This window comes from Phoxinus phoxinus, assembly GCF_949152265.1.
Source record: "Phoxinus phoxinus genome assembly, chromosome: 7".
Classification (NCBI taxonomy): Eukaryota; Metazoa; Chordata; class Actinopteri; order Cypriniformes; family Leuciscidae; genus Phoxinus; species Phoxinus phoxinus.
In genome coordinates, this window is record NC_136882.1 from 37,718,585 (window position 1) to 37,739,354 (window position 20,770).

General features: G+C 37.1%; 1 protein-coding gene across 2 annotated transcripts in view; it reads right to left on the bottom strand.

Moving 5' to 3' along the window:
• Window positions 1–20,770, bottom strand: part of tanc1b (tetratricopeptide repeat, ankyrin repeat and coiled-coil containing 1b) — a 188,569-nt gene that overhangs the window by 34,945 nt on the left and 132,854 nt on the right. For both annotated transcript variants that reach the window (XM_079618344.1, XM_079618343.1), the window contains exons 11-13: window positions 14,671–14,902; window positions 7,241–7,407; window positions 1,544–2,151 (exon numbers count right to left, since the gene is read on the bottom strand). In XM_079618344.1, the coding sequence (XP_079474470.1) occupies window positions 1,544–2,151; window positions 7,241–7,407; window positions 14,671–14,902 (1,007 nt within the window). The remainder of the gene's footprint in view (window positions 1–1,543; window positions 2,152–7,240; window positions 7,408–14,670; window positions 14,903–20,770) is intronic.

Below are 20,770 nucleotides of genomic sequence, written 5' to 3' on the forward strand. Positions count from 1 at the left end.
TTCAAGCCTTACATTAAGTGCTCTTTAATAGCCAAAGTGCACAAGCTCAGAGACACAGTGTGTATAATAGTGATATTATGCAGCTTTTGTGATTTTAAATTTTTTGGGATGAATTTGCTCCTGGATTTGCATACAAATGCAGACGTGAATATTCAATAGTAGAGTCAAGCTCTATATTAAAGCGACTGAATATTAAAGAGATAGTTCACCCAAAAATGGAAATTCTGTCATCATTTACCGTACTCACCCTCAAGTTGTTCCAAACCTGTATGAATTTCTTTGTTCAGCTGAACACAAAAGAAGATATTTTGAAGGATGTTTGTAACGAAACAGTTGATGAAGTTGATTTTTTTTCCATACTATGGAAGTCAATGTGACCCATAACTGTTGTGTGGTTACAAACATCCTGAGGGTGAGTAAATTAAGACAGAATAAAACATTTTGGGTGAACCATCTCTTTAACAATGCATTTGCAATGATTTTGCAGGTGATGTAAAATTAAACAGCATCGTGAACACTGCAATCATTTTTTCTGGTCATTAAGTTGTTATATGACTGTGTCATCAGACGTACAAGTATGAGAGTGTAAAGACATATTTCAGTAGAATCTCTCATTTAAATTTTGCATTAGAGCCGTTTCATTTAGGAGTTATCAATGTTTTAACTAGATACATCTATTTGGCTAGAATGACTGTTTGAAATGTTGAATTGATGGTTTCTAAATACATGTATGTGTGTATATATTAGGGCTGTAAAATGATTAATTGCGATTAATCACATTCAAAATAAAAGTTTGTGTTTACATAATATATGTGTGAGTCCCGTATATAATTATTTCGTATATATAAATACACACACCATATAAGTACGGTATATATTTAAGAAATATTTGCATGTATATATTGTATATATATATTTATATATAAATAACGCATTTTTCTTAAATATATACATGTACGTGTGTGTATTTATACAGTATACAATGTCACAGTTGTGTCTTGTTGTCACTAGTCACATGTCGTTTTCCCGCCACTCCTTTGTTTCCACGGAAACCCTCATTAGTTAATCGGTCACACCTGTTTCCTTGTTAGTCTTGTCAGCTGTGTCTCGTTTCCCTGATCTGTGTCCTTATGTATTTAAGCCCTGTGTGTTGCCTTGTTCTTTGTCTGATAAGTGTGTGTGAACCCTCTGCCCGCCTTCTATGTACCTGTATGATTTATATTGTTGTTAGTAAAAGTTTGCATTGGAACTTTAGCTTCTTCTGCCGTCCTCCGTGACAACACACATATATTATGTAAACACAAACTTTTTTTGGATGCGATTAATCGTTTCACAGCCACCCACCCCCACACACACACACACACACACACACGCACACGAGATAGTCAGCTATATATCACCCAGCCAAACCAGTCAACATTACTGTACTTAACTATGTTGTTTAATCATACATAGGAAACCGTAGTCCAGTTTTTCCTCCACTCTCTCAAGTTCCTGCAAGACATTTTTTGCCAACGCCAAACTGCACAACACTGAAGCTCACCTGGGGTCACACATGAAGTCCGAACTCTCTCCATCCGCTCGCCACACCAGCCACTCTCTGAAGGACGGGTGGCAGAACATCCGAGTCTTATCCCTGCGTTTGATGAGGAAACACGAGAGTGTCTCCATCCTCTGCTGGAAGTCGTCCCACAGCAGCTCTCCTCGCTCGCTGCCCGCGTTCAGCGCCTGGAACAGCTGATCATCCGTCATGGGGTGAAGAGACGCCAGCGCCACGTTGAGGACCGGCACAGACCGCTCAAACGCAGAGTTAGACATGAACTTCATGTTGCACTGCAGAAGGTAGAGCTCCGACAGAGAGACGGGAACCACCTTGTAACTCGCGCTCTTGATGACCAGATGACCCTTCTCGAAGAGGTCAAGGGTCAGTTTGAGGTACAGGTACGACCCCTGGCTGCGGGAGGTCAGGTGGGAGCTGACTTTGCCCACGATGACGGGGTCGGCTTTGCCATTGAGGGAGATGTTGTTGAGTATGTTCTGGCTGCCGTTGATGCGGTACTGTATGTAGGCGTTCAGGTCCGTCACGATCTCCTTGTTGTCTGAGAATTCGTCCAGGCTGATCTTGGAGAAGGGAAGAAGACTGGTGATCTCCTGTAAAGACAGATCGGGAATGTCATGACGTGTCTCACAGTGGAGAAATACATCCAGTATGTTGCCCATAAACCTTAGGGTGTATTCACACCTGTCTTGTTTGGTTTAATTGAATCAAACTCAAGTATGTTTCCCCCCTTGGTGCGGATCTTTTGGGCAGGTGTGCAATCACACTCGGGCAATCACACTCGGGTGTGGACCAAACAACCGTACCGAGACCCAGCTGAAGAGGTGGTCACGGTCCGGTTCCAAATGAATTTTGGTACGTTTCGCATTTCTGTCCAATGAATGGATGACCTTAGCACACGTGTGGTTTTGTTTACAAATTTTGCTTTACTTGCAAAAAGGGCAGTGTGAAAGCGAACCACACCAAACAAACAAAAAATCAACATTGTATTTGGTCCGGACCAAAGCAAATGAACTAGCGGACTTTCCTGGTGTGAATACACCCTGATTTAGACAGGACTTGTATTCCCAGAGGCGGTCAATTTATGTTTTGGATTGTTCTCCACCTGTTGACGTATACAGTATGAATTTAGTTATTTTTTTCTTCCATAAATGCTAATGGGAAAAAAAATAGCTTGATTTTAGTTCATTCTTTTTATTATTATATATTTTGCAAAAGACAAATTCTCATTAAAAAAATTTTTTTCTAACATTCCAATTAAAATCCTTCACACAAACATTAAACAGTAAAAAAAAAACTATTTAAATGTTAATTAATAACACTTTTTTTTACATGGTGAGAAAAAAGACTGAACAACTCAGCTTCAAACTTTTTGTAATTTCAATTTAATATATAATATCCTATAATATTTATATTCGTTTTAACACTGAAAACACCAATGGAAATCATATTGAGCATTCTTTTATAAAAAAATATTATTTTATATTGTTAAATATTTGTTTTTATTTGCAGAGTTTTTAGGCCTTGAACTAACGCTTATGTCAGGAAAACAAAATGATTAAAAAATAAATAAATAAAATAACTGTAAAAATCTCTGAAGTGGTGTACCAGGTATTTGACAATTTCAAATAATTAAATCATTAAGTTTGTTTCATTATTTAATAAACTGTTATTTTATAAAATAACGACTTTTATAAAATAAAATGTACAGTATGTTCATGTTTCTCATGACTAAAAGGCAAAGCACAGGTTTGCCATCATATTTTGATAATGACTCTTTTATAGATAACACAATAATGTTTGATAGAATGACAGGAAGTCATGTAACCAGACATGACACAAACTTTGATAGACACTGAAACATGGTTTATCCAGACATCACATTACTGACAAACACTTAAAGGCTACACACATACACACACACACACACACACACACACACACACACACACACACACACACACACACACACACACGTCGATAGGGCCAATAATGCAGCAAATACAGTACCGCAGTGGAGAGAGAAAAACAGAATGAATTTTACATCACACACACAAGTCTCATCCAGCCACTACACAACACACTCCCCGTGAGACGTGTCCTGCTACCTGGAGAAACTGCTGGATTCTGCTTCAAAGACATTTAACTGTCACCATCACAGACAACTCAACAGATGAAATCACACTACAAACCTGACAAAATCACTGATTATAAGTTCAATGATCAAGGCATGTTTTTTTCACACTGTTCTTTCCTCAATAAAGAACCATATTTAATAATGTACATGCATCTTTAAAATAAAGCAATGTTTACCTACATATATTTTCACATGGATTATAACCCTGTAAAGCCTATCCTATTTTATACACAAATCTCTAAAGCTTCTGAATGATCAACATGATCAAAACTTTACTAAAAACCAGCCATCAATCGACTAATAAAAACAACTAATTATTCACACATTTTCTGTAATAAATCGCAATTAATCACACCTAACATTAAACGTTTTAATTAGGGCTGTCAAAAGATTAATCACGATTAATCACATCCAAAATAAAAGTTTGTGTTTACATAATATATGTGTGTGTACTGTGTATAATTATTTATATAAATAAAAACACACACAATCATGTATATATTTAAGAAAAATTCGTTATATTTATATATAACATATTTATATATAATATAAATGATATAAATGTATATACAGTATATAAATGCAAATATTTTTTTAAATATATACATGAATGTGTGTGTATTTATACAGAATAATTATACACAGTACACACACATATATTATGCAAACACAAACTTTTATTTTGGATGCGATTAATCACGATTAATCTTTTGACAGCCCTAGTTTTAATATATTTTATATTGTAATAATTTCACATTTAATCTCCAAAAAAAATAATCTTTTTATGAATGAAGGTCATTATCACTGATACCAATACTGATACAGATGTCTCTATGAAATAGATGTTTTGCTCAATTTTAACCAATAATTATATCCATTTAACATTACAGTATAAATGAAAACTTTCAATTTTAACATTTATTAGACTTTAAAAATATAAAAACTTTTAATTTAAGTGATCTTAAAACAATCTTCACATAAACCTTTTATAATAATGTCACAATTATCTGTGCTTTTACTATATCTATAGTTTTTTTTTCTACTGGCCCAGTCAGACCGGTTCTTGCCCGCCAAAACACACAAAATGTAGATTTTTCAGACTATTATTGCATATGTCAGGTTTTACAGGGTTAATTAATCAAAATGTGGACACTTTCATGAACATATTCTCTGAGTGATGATGCAAATGCATCATTGAATCATTGAACTGATTCAGTGATACGCACAGTTTGAAATGATTCACAGAAATGAATCAAACATTGCTATTTAAGTATAAACGATAGATTATATTACAACCTATTACTACAAAGTTTTGTGTCTGATGAAAAAAATGATTTCTTTAAAAAAAAAATCTTACTGACCCCAAACTTTTTAATGATATTGTATGTAGGTAAATATTTGTGTGTATTGTTATATTGGTGCATAGAAATAAAAAACATATTACATATGAATCTACCTTGTGTTCATTTAGTAAAAAACGGTGTTGAAGACATGCCTTTATTATCTGATCTATTTTTAGTTCATTTTATTGCTTACATTAAACATTTTAAATTTACTACGCTACAGTGACAGTAAATAATAAAAAAAATCTCCCTTTTAAACCATTTCAGAGCAAATACATAAATATCCAGATGCATAACAAATAGTCAAAAGGCTGAAAAATATCGGTCAGTCCTAGACTGGCTCTCCTCACTTATAGTGACAGCTAGACGGAGAACGCATTAGGAGACTTTCATAAGTACAAAAACACACATTTGTGCTCGTGCTCTCGCTCACACACACTCCAATCTGCCGTCTGACACGTATCACGCAGTAGATGATTCTGCTCTGCTAGTCGAGCACTACCTTTTTCAAGCTGTCAAAACGCCGCCAGCACGAACACTCTCTCGCTCCCTTTTCATTTCGGCCTCCTACTGTCTGCATTACTGTCTAGCTGTCACAGTCTCATTTAGAGGGTCAATGTTCCTCATTAGAGCTACAAGATTCTCCTGCCCAAAGTGACAAGACGAGGTGGAGGAAATATGAAATGGTGCACATAAGACCAAACCTGATCTGAGCGCATTAGAAGAATAAGGGTGAATCTGACAAAAACACTTCTCACCACCAAATAAAAGGACAAAATAAGAAGAAGACGATAGAGTGTGTGTCCCCCTCTTTCAGCGGTGCTGGTTTTGGAAGTATTTTTTCCATTCATTCCTCCCATAGGGATTTCAAATCTCTGGTAAAGCGTTACTAAATAACCATATTTAAAACTTTATAACTGGCTTATGGTAACGGACGAACGCGAGTGTATTTCAGGCGGAAGAGTGACCTCTGACCCGACGCATGACGTAGGATCACTTTTATGATGGATGGATGCACTGTTTTGGGCTTCAAAATCTCAGGTACCATTCACTCCCATTATAAAGCTTGGAAGAGTCAGGATATTATTTCATATAACTCTGATTGTGAAAGATGAAAGTCATATTTGCTAATTTTTGGGTGAACTATTCCTTTAATGAAGGAAAGAACTATGAAGCATTGTGCACCTCATAATCAAGGTAAAAATAATGGAGAAATATAAAACTACACATTTAAAAATGTTGATTACATGTATAAAAACGATATATTTAAGTATTTTGCCGTAGAGAGATCGGCTGGATTATGGGCGGAGCTAAAGAGATCTAATGCCGCACTTGTGCTTGTTTCGATTCTCTGATTGGTGGAATTTTGTCTACAGCATCATGGGTAATGTAATCATGGGTTTTCACCACAAATTCCGCTGTTAAACACGTTCATTTAAAAATGTTGATTACATGTATAAAAACGATATATTTAAGTATTTTGATAGCGTAGTAGAGAGATTGGCTGGATTATGGGCGGAGCTAAAGAGATCTTATGCCGCACTTGTGCTTGTTTCGATTCTCTGATTGGTGGAATTTTCTCTACAGCATCATGGGTAATGTAATCATGGGTTTTCACCACAAATTCCGCTGTTAAACACGATAATTAAAAAAAATAAGCTGAAAAAATAATGTGGGCTGACGGCTTCAGTAGAATACCATTGATTAACAACCTTGTAGCTCACAGTAGCTCTGTCTTTTAAGGTTTATAAGTTATCGTTTAAAATCTATTTCCTTATTTTTGAGTTTTTAACTTCCAGAACACTGACTGTTGCACTTTATTTTTCTTTAAGCAAAATATAATGTGTATTTCCTTTTTGATTTGTGGGTGAAATATGACAGCTCTCAACAGCCAATAATTCACTGTGCAAAAAACATTATGGTCACAACAAAACATGTTTATACTCACTGCAATAAAAACTGTATTTAATGTTGTCTAACTCATATTTTCTTATATATTTAGTATTTTTGTTCATGGTATTTGAAGATTAGAATCATACAAGTCTTTGTATCGATCTAATTTGACAACCTTTATCATCAACAACAAAATGTCCTTTTAAAAGTGGAAAAAATGCATTTGGCATTGCTGACCCACCAGAACATGACTGGGTCGTGACCTGCTGCTTTAAATCTCCCAGATAACAGTACATATTCATGTCTCACCAGAAGGCTTGTTCTCACGGTGACGATCAGTTTGAGCCAGTTGGGGAACTTGGAGATGATCTTGGTGATAAAGGAGGCGACAGTGTCTCCATAGTCTGGTTTGTGAAACTCTGCCTCATTCAGTCCGTCAATCAAGATGATGCAATCTTCCTCTGGTATCTTCCTCTCTGATAAGACAAAATTAAAAACATTAAAATACAGAATAAGCAGGAGCCTTCAGTAATCTGGATTATATGCTTAATGCCAAATTGCAAGGCGTTGAGAAAACAGTGATTTATTATGGTTCTTTGTTATGCATGACACGAAGCAGAGCTTTTATAAAAGTGCAGCAAGTGCAATATGATAAAAGACACCAATGTTCAATAGTTACATTTATTAATAATAACGGCAGCACTTTAAAATAAAGTTTCATTTGTTAACATTAGTTAACATGAACTAGCAAAATGTGTTTGTTAATGTTAACATTAGTTAATGTACTGTGAACAAGTGTTAATTTAGTTTTATTATTATTTTGAATTAACTTTTCATGTTCATTTTAGTTAATTTTTTAGTAATTATGTGCTTTTTTTATCTAGCTATTTAGGTTCAAGGTTTTTATATTTCAGTTTTAGTTTACTTATAGTTATCTATTTCCAAATCATACTTTTAGTGCTTCACTATTTTTTTATTTCAGTTTATTGCCAAGGTAACATTTCTAATTTTAAGTTTAAATTTTATCAACTAATATTTATATTATATTTTAGCTATATTTAAATTAAAAGAAATGTTTTAACATTTTATTTTACCAATAATAATCCTGCTGTGAACTAACATGAAAATTAACATTTTTTATCAACATTAACAAAGCTCTAAAAAATAAATTGTTATTGTCATTGTCAAATATGTCATTATTAGTTGATGTTTGTTAATGCATAAAAAAACTATTATTTATTCTAACTGTACAGTTCTTTGGTCTAACTGTATCAGTTTATGGTCAAGAAAAGAAACGTGCATTCATTTAAAAAAAGGTGGTGACCGATGAGTTAATCCGCAACTTCAAATGCAGCTTGCTTATTAATATGGCTTAATAAATGGTCATACACCAATAAAGAGTTAAAGAGAGAGCATAAGCACAACTGTAAATCCACTGAGCTTCACCACTAAGTCTCGAGTGTACTAATGAAATCTCTCATGTAACTTTAGATCTGTGTCTAGAGTCCAGCTCTAGATGTGCAATGGATTCTTCTTTCCTTTGAGTTATGTGATCATTATATTTATTCTGCAGAGATCCTCATGCTACAACATGAGGAAATGTCCATGCAGATGAGACTGACTTCAATAATTCTCAAATAAACAACTTAATAAAACAAATCCATAAAATATTAATCTCTCTGCTACAGAATAAAGATTTATTTTTCATTTTCACAGCAGCTGTGTAATGATGAGCACAGATCAGTCCACTTCACAATTAAAGTCTCCAGATGTGGAAAGTCTTTGTTTTGCCTCAAATGAAGCGTCGCCATCAGGAGTAAATTTAATAATTCATTACACACGAGATCTGAGCGACTTCCCAGAGCCGAACAGTAACAGCAGAATAACACCGAGACAGAGAAATAGTTCTTCAGTGAGCGACAGATCAAGTGCTGCACTTCCTCAGCTTTGAAATGTTATTTGAACGAGGAATATGGCCGAGCAGCATCCATAAACCATCTCTGCTTTTAAACCTCGGCCACAAATCTCTGCGCTGACTTCATTGCATGACGGAGAGCTTCAGGAAAAACTCTTCCCCTCAAGTCAGTTTCAATAGTGTGTGGCTGGAGTGGACATTCAGAAATATTTTAATTCTTTACTTTATTTTTTGCCTTATTGTACAAGTAAAATTTCTACAATTCTTAAAACAAGATCAATTAACTTGAAGCAAGATCGCATAACGCATTAAGACTTAGACGTTTTATGATGTGTGTATATATTATGGCTTACAGCTTATGAAAACCTTTTCACAATATTCTAATTTTGAATTGAAGCCATAATCATTAAAATTATAACAAATAAAGGCTTGAAATATCTCACTTTGCATGTAATGAGTCTATATAATATATTAGTTTCACCTTTTAAGTTGAATTACTGAAATAAATTAACATTTTTCCAGTTTCACCTGTATAAACAGTATACAGTCGTGGTCAAAAGTTTACATACACCTTGCAGAATCTGCAAAATACTAACACAATACAGCAGCAGGTTTATTAGGTTGCGGTCACTTTAAGGCCCCCTCCACACTACTGCGTTTTCGTTTAGAAACGGAGACCTTTTGCTACGTTTGCACCTCCCGTCCAGACTACAACGGCAAAAACGAAGACCTAAAACGGAGAAGTTTAGAAACGCTGCCGACCCTTTTTTGCGTTTTGAATCTCTGGAGGGCGTTTTAGTGAAGACGGTCAAAACGGAGGACTTTAGAAACGATGACGCAGAGGCTCACGCTCGACTCTATGATTGGGTGTCATCAGTCATGGCGTATCCTTCCCTGATTCGTCAGCCACCCATCACATGACCCGTCCCCGGAAGAAAACATACAAAAACAGCCTGGACTACGTAACGTTAGTGACTGCAACATGGATGATGAATTACAAGCGTTACTGACTTTGATGTCTTTGCTAGCAGCTGTTGTACAAGTAAATTCTGCATTTTACAATGCTATATCTGCCTACATGCACCTGTCACGTGATCCGCGTTTTCAGTCGTTTTAATGTAGACGGAGATCAATTTTAATACACAGCTAAAATGCTGGTGTGGACGGAGATCGTATTCGTTTTAAATCTCCGTTTCTAAACTAAAACGCAGTAGTGTGGATGAGGCCTAAGACCTGACGCACATGACACAGAACTGACACATCCTATTTTCTCTCAACTTTTTACGTTTATTTAAAGGGGTCATGACATGGTTTTTTTTATTTTATTATTATGTTCCCTTAGGTGCAATAATAGTATTACTATAGTTTTTTTTACAAAAAACTTTTAAAATGTAGTGATTTATGACCTTTTCCCACCCTGTTTCTCATCCTCTGATTCAAACAGTCTGTTTTGGGGGTGTTTCCCCTTTAAGAGTTCAGTGTTAACGCCCACTGTTATGATTGGCTAACGTCAGTGCCTATGCATCAATTATTAACGCCCCCAGCCAGAACATTTGCGGATTCGGCGTATTTAAAAAGTAGTTTAAAGTTTTAAACACATTTCTTACAGTTAGCGTCGTCCTTGTTGAGCCCAGAATAGTCGGCACGGACTTATCTTAGAGCAACAGTTTTCTGGCAAAGCCAGCATCATTTTGGGATTTGTTCTCAAAACAGTCATCCTTCAAATGTATAAAAAAAAAACGCTTAAACTAACACTGCCGTGACTGGGACATCCGCAAAAAATAAAGTGCATCCATTTTTCCCTTACGTCTGGATCTTTCGCAGCGTATTCAAAGATGTTGTTTGTCCACAGCCAGGAACAGCACATCTGCGGCGTCGTCATTTCCCTGTACACAGACCCACTCGCTGTCCGTCGACTGAACACTTGTGAGGCGCGCGGCGCGACAATGATACGAAATGAGCGTAGTTGTCTTGCGCTTAAAGCGTAGTTGTCTTGGGCTGGAGGCGGTCATATGCAAACGCTGGTACGTCACTTCGTACCGTGACGTCACTTCTTACCATGGATCCAGAACGAGCTGTATTTAGAGCTTGATTAAATAAATGATTCGTTTATAATGGGGAGGACGTCTTAAGCTATGAAACTTGCAGGACGTTTTAATGATACAAAGACCTCTTATATACCAAAAGATCAAGGCAAATTTGGTTTCTCATGTCATGACCCCTTTAACACTTTTAAACTTTTAACACTCATTTCAGACTGCGCTTACGAGGATGCTCGACTAAATGGGAATTTTGACAATTTTGTGGGGGTTTTTGTCCGTTCAAGTGTGAAATAAAACTCAAAGCACGCCGGACCAGTATAGATCTGAGTTTGTTTGTTTTTTACGTCTTATCACGCTTGAATGGTTTAATAGCACTTGGATGAATGTAGTAGGTCTGTCACTAAGGATTATTATGGTAATCGAGTAGTCGGACGATTATTTTGACGATTAATCAAGAAATATGACTATTTGTGTGGTAATAAAAATAGACCTAAGCAAACAATAGCCTTTAAAATGGCTTAAAATACTTATATAATAACAATGAGGCAATAATCTTTGGTTCAAATAAAGTAATAAAATAAAGTAATAATATGGTTTTATAAAACAGAACTGTTATACTGCATAATCTAATATACATAACATGCAAACTCAGAGCAAGAGTTTAAACTTTTATTTTGAAATCGCGATGAACTTAGAAACATATTGAGGTATTCTGCTGTTGGCGTAGGTTTTTAAATGGTTTACCTTTATAATCTGATGAAATGGCCCACATTGCATTCCCAAATGATCGTTATAAGCAAACCAAACTCACAGCATAATCAGAGATGGAGTTTAAGACACTGCACGCATGTAAATAATAACAGTTCATGTGGAGCAGCATCGCTCTGAGACGCACGTAGCCTACACGCATGTAAATAATTAAAGCGCATATACTGTATAGTTAACCAGCAGGGCATATACTTATTTGTGAATTCACAACAGCATTATGCTATAGTATGGCTTTTAAATGGTTTTCATACATCGTGCAGCCTTAGAAAACGGTCTAATAATGTGGTTCATGGATCTTTGGAATGTGCCACTAAATATATATATTAGATTTAAGCTTATAACTTTTTAAGCATATAGCGAGAGATAAAATGAAGAAAGGAAAAACTATATAAATATAAAATAATAATGATTAAGATTTGTATTTTATTTTTTTATCAATGCAGGCAGAGCTTAAGATTGGTTTCCATCTGGTTTGTCTTCTCTCCTCACGAGGCTGTATTGATCCAGAGCGTCTTCCATTTCCATCAAACAAACACAGGGTTTGTTTATCTGCGTCTGAAATGCACGCTTTTACAATAAAATATCGATCGAGCTGAGCAAAAGACTGGACCTCCACATAAAGCAAACCACAATGACCTTGAGATCTCCGAGACTCAGAGCTTTAAGAGCCAATAAACGCAGGATAAACCTGTAGAGGATCAAGAGGGAAAACAGAGGCTGTAGTTGTTTTGTAAGAATGTAGAAAAACTATTGTCATGAAAATTATTCCTTTCCATTATTATCTTTTTTATAAACCGGAACGGGTTCTCTATTGTCAAACACATTATTCTTTTTGAGGAATAAATAAAGTCAGTCTGAGTCTAGTTATATATTAAGTCCAATTGATTTAATTCATCTCATCGATTCAATTTCTAAGAAATAAACGTGGGCCAGTACATGAGTGCATGTGCTAACAGCCTCGGGAAAATGGATTCTCTGCATTTAATGCAACAACAAAGCAAATTCACCCCATTCATATAATCGGACCATCTGCCGAACATTAAACATATGACATCCCAACTCATCCGGTTTAATAAAATGCGTCATTTCATGATGTTCACTTCTGTCCACATAACCTTCTCTGAACTGTAACGGATGCAGGAGGAAGAGAGCCAGAGGACAGGCCAAAAAAAACACTCAATTATGAAATTAAAATCCACGACATTTGGAACCCATATTGGAGTACATAATGCACTGTATTTCTGAGTGAATTATATTGTTTTCTTTGCAATATTGTGCAACTGATGAATCATTCACAACAAAACCACAAACATGTTTTAAAAGGTACAGTAAGTAATTTCTGAGAAACACTGTTGAAAGTGGATCGGACCGAGCACCAAAACACACTTGTAGCCAATCAGAAGTAGGGGGCGTGTCCAGTCATGATGGGGGAGAGGAGAGAGTGAGCCAATCAGCTGTAGGGGGCGTGATCACTCATGATGGGGGAGGAAAGAGTGAACCAATCAGCAGTAAGGGGCGTGTTCACTCATGATGGGGGAGGAGAGAGTGAACCAATCAGCAGTAAGGGGCGTGTTCACTCATGATGGGGGAGGAGAGAGTGAACCAATCAGCAGTAAGGGGCGTGTTCACTCATGATGGGGGAGGAGAGAGTGAACCAATCAGCAGTAGGGGGCGTGTTCACTCATGATGGGGGAGGAGAGAGTGAACCAATCAGCAGTAGAGGGCATGTCCACTCATGATGGGGGAGGAGAGAGTGAACCAATCAGCAGTAGGGGGCGTGTCCACTCATGATGCGGGAGGAGAGAGTGAACCAATCAGCAGTAGGGGGCGTGTCCACTCATGATGGGGGAGGAGAGAGTGAACCAATCAGCAGTAGGGGGCGTGTCCACTCATGATGGGGGAGGAGAGAGTGAGTCAATCAGCAGTAGGGGGCGTGTCCACTCATGATGGGGGAGGAGAGAGTGAACCAATCAGCAGTAAGGGGCGTGTTCACTCATGATGAGGGAGGAGAGAGTGAGTCAATCAGCAGTAGGGGGCGTGTCCACTCATGATGAGGGAGGAGAGAGTGAGTCAATCAGCAGTAGGGGGCGTGTCCACTCATGATGGGGGAGGAGAGAGTGAACCAATCAGCAGTAGAGGGCATGTCCACTCATGATGGGGGAGGAGAGAGTGAACCAATCAGCAGTAGGGGGCGTGTCCACTCATGATGGAAGAGGGGAGAGAGTGAACCAATCAGCAGTAGGGGGCGTGTCCACTCATGATGGGGGATGAGAGAGTGAACCAATCAGCAGTAGGGGGCGTGTCCACTCATGATGGAGGAGGGGAGAGAGTGAACCAATCAGCAGTAGGGGGTGTGTCCACTCATGATGGGGGAGGAGAGAGTGAACCAATCAGCAGTAGGGGGCATCTCCACTCATGATGGGGGAGGAGAGAGTGAGCCAATCAGCTGTAGGGGGCGTGTTCACTCATGATGGGGGAGGAGAGAGTGAACCAATCAGCAGTAGGGGGCATGTCCACTCATGATGGGGGAGGAGAGAGTGAGCCAATTAGCAGTAGGGGGCGTGTCCACTCATGATGGAGGAGGGGAGAGAGAGAACCAATTAGCTGTAGGGCGCGTGTTCCAGCGCAGTGGGAAGGCCTGAAAACGGACACCGAAGTTGCATGGTTTCATATGTGAGTAACATTGGTTTTGCTATGTTTCCCATAACCAAGATATGCTGTTATTGTAATTTTAGCTATAATAACAAGACAGTTTTGAGTATCATTGTTTGTCTGGAGCTGGTGTGCTGCAGGCGAATAACAACAAACTCTTCCTGCTATAAACTCTTGTGTACTGCATATTCATTTCGCTTCAGCTATGATAATAAGACATCCACTCATGCATTTGAGCAATGAAGAGAGGGGGTGTGTTTGTTTGGTTGATTTCAAATATCAACAGTGTTCCTCAAAAATCGCTTACTGCACCTTTAAGGAAGTGCATGGTGTTGGTGTTGATTTCGGTTGTGTTCCCGTACCTTTGCGCAGGTTGATGAGCGGTTGCAGGATCCCCCTGCGGAAGGCACCGATGGGGTCCTGCACACAGGAGCGCAGACTGAGCATGCTCTGTAGGTGTGTCTCTTTCAGCAGCAGCTCTCTGTATGCGGTCAGCTGATGCGCTCTGCACAGGAGAGCAGACACACTGTGCACAAACTCAGGGACCAGACACGTGTATGTGTTATCAGCCTGGCAGTAATGATACGCCACCACCTGCAGAGTGAGAGAGAGAGAGAGAGAGAGAGAGAGAGAGAGAGAGAGAGAGAGAGAGAGAGAGAGAGAGAGAGAGAGAGAGAGAGAGAGAGAGAGAGAGAGAGAGAGAGAGAGAGAGAGAGAGAGAGAGAGAGAGAGAGAGAGAGAGAGAGATGTGTGTGTTTAAAAACGAATCAAATTTACATTTACAATCATGGAGCATTTGCTGTAATTTTTATATAGACGTATATTGCCAAATCAAACTCTATGCATTTGCTCTGAAATGTCTTTTTTAAAATCAGAGGAACAATTATTTTCGACCAAACAATCACTGTATTCAAGTAGATTATGCAGGTTTTTTTTTTTTTTTTTTTTTTACTAAATAAAAAGGGTTTCTGCAGGTTTTATTAAGGTAAATTTAAGACTTTTTAAATATTTTTTTTTAAAAGACCATGTAAAGAAAAAGTAAGGTATACATTTTGAATCGCTCTGCTCTCATCAACTAGAATATGGAAATATTTTTTACTGTACCTTCTGATCACAGCAACAACAAAAAAAAGTGATGTTCTTTCTCAGTATTGTTGTCTTGTTTTCCAGTGCAATTGTCTAAGATTCTTAAATCAAGATACATTTACTTGAGATGCAAATGACAAAATATTAAGTCTTGTTTTCTTTAAATAAATAAAAAATTAAGCACGTTTATGATTAAAAATGAACAAAGTTCTGCCAATAGGCTCAGAAAAATCCACTTTATTCAAAGGGAAGTTCTCATAATAGAGATATCATGAGATATTTGTTCTTGTTTTAAGCAAAAAAAAAAAATTCAAGAATTTTTTCACAAGTAGATGTATCAAAGATGTTTAGATATTTGTATTGGAAAACAGGACAAAAAGTGGGAAGATGCCACATTTAATGCCATGACTTCATGAATTTAAGACTTTCTGCTCTGATTTAAGACCTTTTCAAGGCCTTAATTTGTGTAAAGGCGAATTAAGACTTTTAAAGACCTTTTATGACCCGTAGGAACCCTGAATGAGAATATTTCATAATTTTCCATGAATATACACAGATTTAACAATAAGTTTTAAAAAAATCTTGAAAAAAAAAAAAAAAAAAACCTACAATCCAGTAATATAATATAATGCAACTGCCATTTTTTAGCTATCCTGTTGTTATCAAGAGCAGTGTGGTATGATGTTTGACAGATCAAACCTTTTTAAAACATTATTTTTTTATTATAGGGCTATTATTATTATTGGCTGCTGAACTGAAGCTCATATCCCGACAGCATGTGGTCTATGAGCCCTTGAGGAGCTGCTCTAAACTCATGTTGATCTAACACTGCAGCCAAATATCATGCCATGTTTGCTCTTGATAAATAATGCAGGGCACAAATGAGAGTTTCAGCCTCTTATAGCCAGATCATTTCTAACCAATCATTGCCATTCTCTACATCCAATAATCTTGCAACTAAAGTTCAGCAGCCTAGCAGATAAAAATGAGAGGATCTTACACAGATGGAGGGAGAAATGGACAAACAAACATAGGGCCCTATGATTTAATGCAGAAAACGAGGACGGAATCCAGTCATAAAAACGGAAAAAGCAGGTCATTACACTTAAATCAAATCAAAATATAGACTAGTGTCTGTGAATATTAAAATGCAAAAAGACTGCGTGTCTTTTTGTGAGTGGTATCATTTTGAGATTATCACAATTTTTATCCATTTTTTATTTTAATAGTAAAGCTCTGTTGTGCAGCACTTTGTTTGACAAAAAAACATAATAAAATTAGGAAAATAATAAAATGATGATGTTTTATGCCTTCATTTAATTGCCAGAAAAAAAAGGAAAAAAAAAAATTAAATAATTCTTGGTTATTACAATTTAATCAAAGCATTGATATGGAATCTAAAACACTTAAAACAGAATTGATTAAAAAATAATGGGGGGGGGGGGGGGGGGGGGTAAACATGTATTTTTGTTAAATAAATTGTTGTTAAATTGTATAAGTTTCATGATTTCAATTAATTAGACATGCTTTTTGATTACTAAAATTTCATTTAACCATTAAAATTGAGTTCAAAAAATTTAAATGGGATAAAACTGATTCCAGAAAAATGAAAACGGAAAAAAATGGATTTTGAAAACAATAAAACAGAATAAAACGGTTTTCATAAGGACCTACAGATATCATGAAGTGAGGCACAAAACATAAACTGATTTCATTAGATGTCACACACGGCTTTATCAATGTTTAAAGGCAACAACAGGGAAGATCCTAAGCAAATGCAGGTGAGTTTACCATAAGAGTGTTTAGAGACTTCACTCCTTGATCTGGGATAAAATCACTGTAATGCTCAACCTCACGCAGCTTATTTCTTTATTCAGTTCCTCCTGTGAAAAATCTCACAAACCCAAAAGGAATTATCATATCTAAGAGAATGCATTAAGTGAAATATTTCTCTCTGAAGTGAAGTGATGTCCTAACAGCAGAGTTCACTGAAGTAACGCTCAACAGTTGTGAGAAAGCAAGCCCTTCTGAGGGTCCCTCTTAATTTGTCCTGATTTATTATTGAAACCTCCATTTGACAGATGGGGATATTTCCCATTTGGACAGTTGGGGTTAATAGGAACGGCACGGTCTTCACCCTGAGATGAGGTCTGGGAGAAGAGCATCAATCTAAAGCTCCTTCAGGTGGAGGGACCATTAACTCGCTCACTTTGAGAGAACACTTCAAAGCGCTGGTTTCAGAGCGCACATTAACAGGCTCAATCTCTTGATTGCTGTGGCTTTCCCTCGACCCTTCGACACGCTGATTAGACAATCACCACATAGGATTTAGACAGCAAAAGAAATCTTTGGTTTGAGACACTCAGCAACTAAACCATGAGCAGAACTGTAGTGCATGTATGATGTCAGACCATTCGTCACTGGTTTCTTTGAGATTTTCCTATTGTGTTTTTATAATGAGGTTTTTCAATTTATGAGTAAAGTAAAGCCTGTGGTAAACATAACTTGATGATACTTTGACTCACACCCCCAAACTACCTTATTTACAAACCCCATAGGAAAAACGTGAATTATGTTATGTTAATTTTTGAAAATGTATGTTTTTAATGAGTAACTAACTTATTAAAAACTTAAGTTTAAAAAAATTAACATAACATAATTCACGTTTTCGCTATGAGGTTGTGTAATTTACCTTTGTAGAAAAAAAACATCAAAGCAGGGCTCGACATTAAGGCTTGTCCGCTTGTCCGGGACAAGTGGATTTTTTTTTTTGTAGGACAAGTGGAAGTGAAAATTAGTTGAAAATTAGTTGTTGTGGACAAGTTAAATTTCAAACAAAATAAAATGCCATGTTACTTCACGTTATGTGCCACTCACTACGTCTATTTTACAGATTTAATTTTACCGATTTGAAACGAACACATTTTTTCCCCCACAATACATCAAACCAGCGTCCAACTCAGAATGCTTCGATTGGCCAATCAGGAGTCGGTCCAAGTTGAATTTTTTTTACCTGCCTCAAAGCGCCAGGAAAAGTCACTTTACAGTTATATACCAACAGCACCATACGAATTAAAACGGGAATGAAAATTTGTAACCAAATGGAAATTAATTCGACTGGGTTATTTATGAAGACGGAGTAATGTTCTGTGGCGTACATTTTTATTGGTTAAATGTACATAGTTAAATATTAGCTAATGTTCAGATGTAAAGTAACTACACGTTTTAAAGTATCCCTTGGTAATTCAGCCTCTGCCAGGAAAAAAAGTGGCATTTATCAAAAATAAATGATAAAATTATAAATCTTTACCCGGACAAGTGACTTTTGTGCATGGACAAGTGAAACATAAATTTACTTGTCCGAAGGGTCCGAAGAACAAGTGCCTCAAAAAGTTAATGTCAAGCCCTGCAAAGTATAGTCAAGTTATGTTAAACATATGGCATACTTCTGGAAACACTGCAGGATTTTCAAAGTCATCATCTGATTGGTTGAATTCTACAGGATGTCCGGGAGACGTGTGTCGCGTTCTTTGACGGTCCGCCTGGAAACAAAGATGCCGTGATGCCAAACCCCCTCATGGAAGAGGAACACCGTCGTATTAGCAACTGTGACAATGAGCGCTTATCAGGATCAACTTAACGCTGGATTTTCAAGTATGTAAAGTTCACGGCATAGAGTTTTACACATTGTAGGACCATCGACGTTACATTTTCACGCCTCTAAACATGACGCAGAACAAAACGAACTGTGATTGGTTGCTTTACATGTCAGTCAGACGGCGTCTGGGCGGTGCTTGGCCAATGAAAGCTGCTATGGACTCCAGGCCTTCTGCTGTCAGTCTGAACTGGCTACGCGAGACTAATGCAAATGTGACGTTGACGTATCCAACATGCCCGCACATTAGCTGATGGATCGCAGGAGTTTATCTGAGGATATGTTACCATCAGAGGTGTCAAAAGTATTCACATTCATTAATCAAGTAGAAGTATAGATACTAGGGTTTAAAATGACTTCTGTAGAAGTTGAAGTATCAACTCAAGCTTTTTACTCAAGTAAAAGTGTAAAAGTTCTGGTTTCAAAACTACTTAAAGTATAAAAGTAAAAGTAATGTAAGGAAAAAAATGCCATTAAGGACAAAACAAAAGCTCTCTCTCTCTCTCTCACACACACACACACACACACACACACACACACACACACACACACACACACACACACACACACACACACACACACACACACACCCCGCGATTGTCATACAGTATATTGTAAAAACGTCTGTCCCCATATTAATATTTGACGCAATTTGCCCCGTATTCTTGAGCAGAAACTGTTGATTTCTCCCTCGCTTACCGCATCTCTCAGTTTCCTTCGGAGGAGTTTTGGCGCGTCGCGAAACCAAATGTAACTACAGCCTCTCACAAGTTAGAATGAAAACACAAGGCCAATCAGTTAAGCGATGTGTGTTCAGGAGGCAGGACTCAGATCTAGGCTATTAACCACGTGTGTTATTGGTCATTTTTTTGAACGATGACAAGCCGAAATGAAATAGGAGTAACGAGGCTATTTTTAAAATGTAAGGAGTAGAAAGTACAGAAAATTGTGTGAAAATGTAAGGAGTAGAAGTAAAAAGTCGGCTGAAAAATTATTACTCCAGTAAAGTATAGATACCCAAAATTTCTACTTAAGTAATGTAACGAAGTATTTGTACTCTGGTTACCATGGCCGGTTATATCCAGAGTGGTGTGTGTTTTGAAACAGCGAAAAATGCAGGTTAGTGTAGAACCGCTACTATTCAGGAAATTTACTAAACATTTTTTTTTTTTTTATGATTAAACACCTTGTTGTCAAAGTTAGTATTGTGGCTTTATGTATCCGACACTTGCGTGTGTTGTTATATTATAAAAAACATTTTTTGAAAGAAAATGCTATACATATTCAAAGAACCAGTTCTTTATATACCTTGCACTGAAAGCAAGCAGAGACAGCCTCCAAAATGTGTGTGTCGCTTCATTCACAATTGAGGCATGTGGAGATCCTGTATGAGGTTTTGCCGACAGTTTAAGGATCCACTAGAGTTACAAAGTTTAGTCACAAGCTCTAGTATAAAGTTCAACTGAAGCTCTGGTATAAAGTATAGCCAATTTTTTATTTATTTTTTTATAACGTTATCAACCAGTATTTTTTCTAATCAAACCGTATTCAGAACAGTAATGTTACAGAACAAAAACGCATGAACATAAAAACGTTAAAATACTGATTCTGCTTAGAGTGAATTGATATATATATATAAGTATAGTATAATATGCGACCCTGGATCACAAAACCAGTCATAAGTTGCACGGGTATATCTGTGTCAATAGCCAAAAATACAT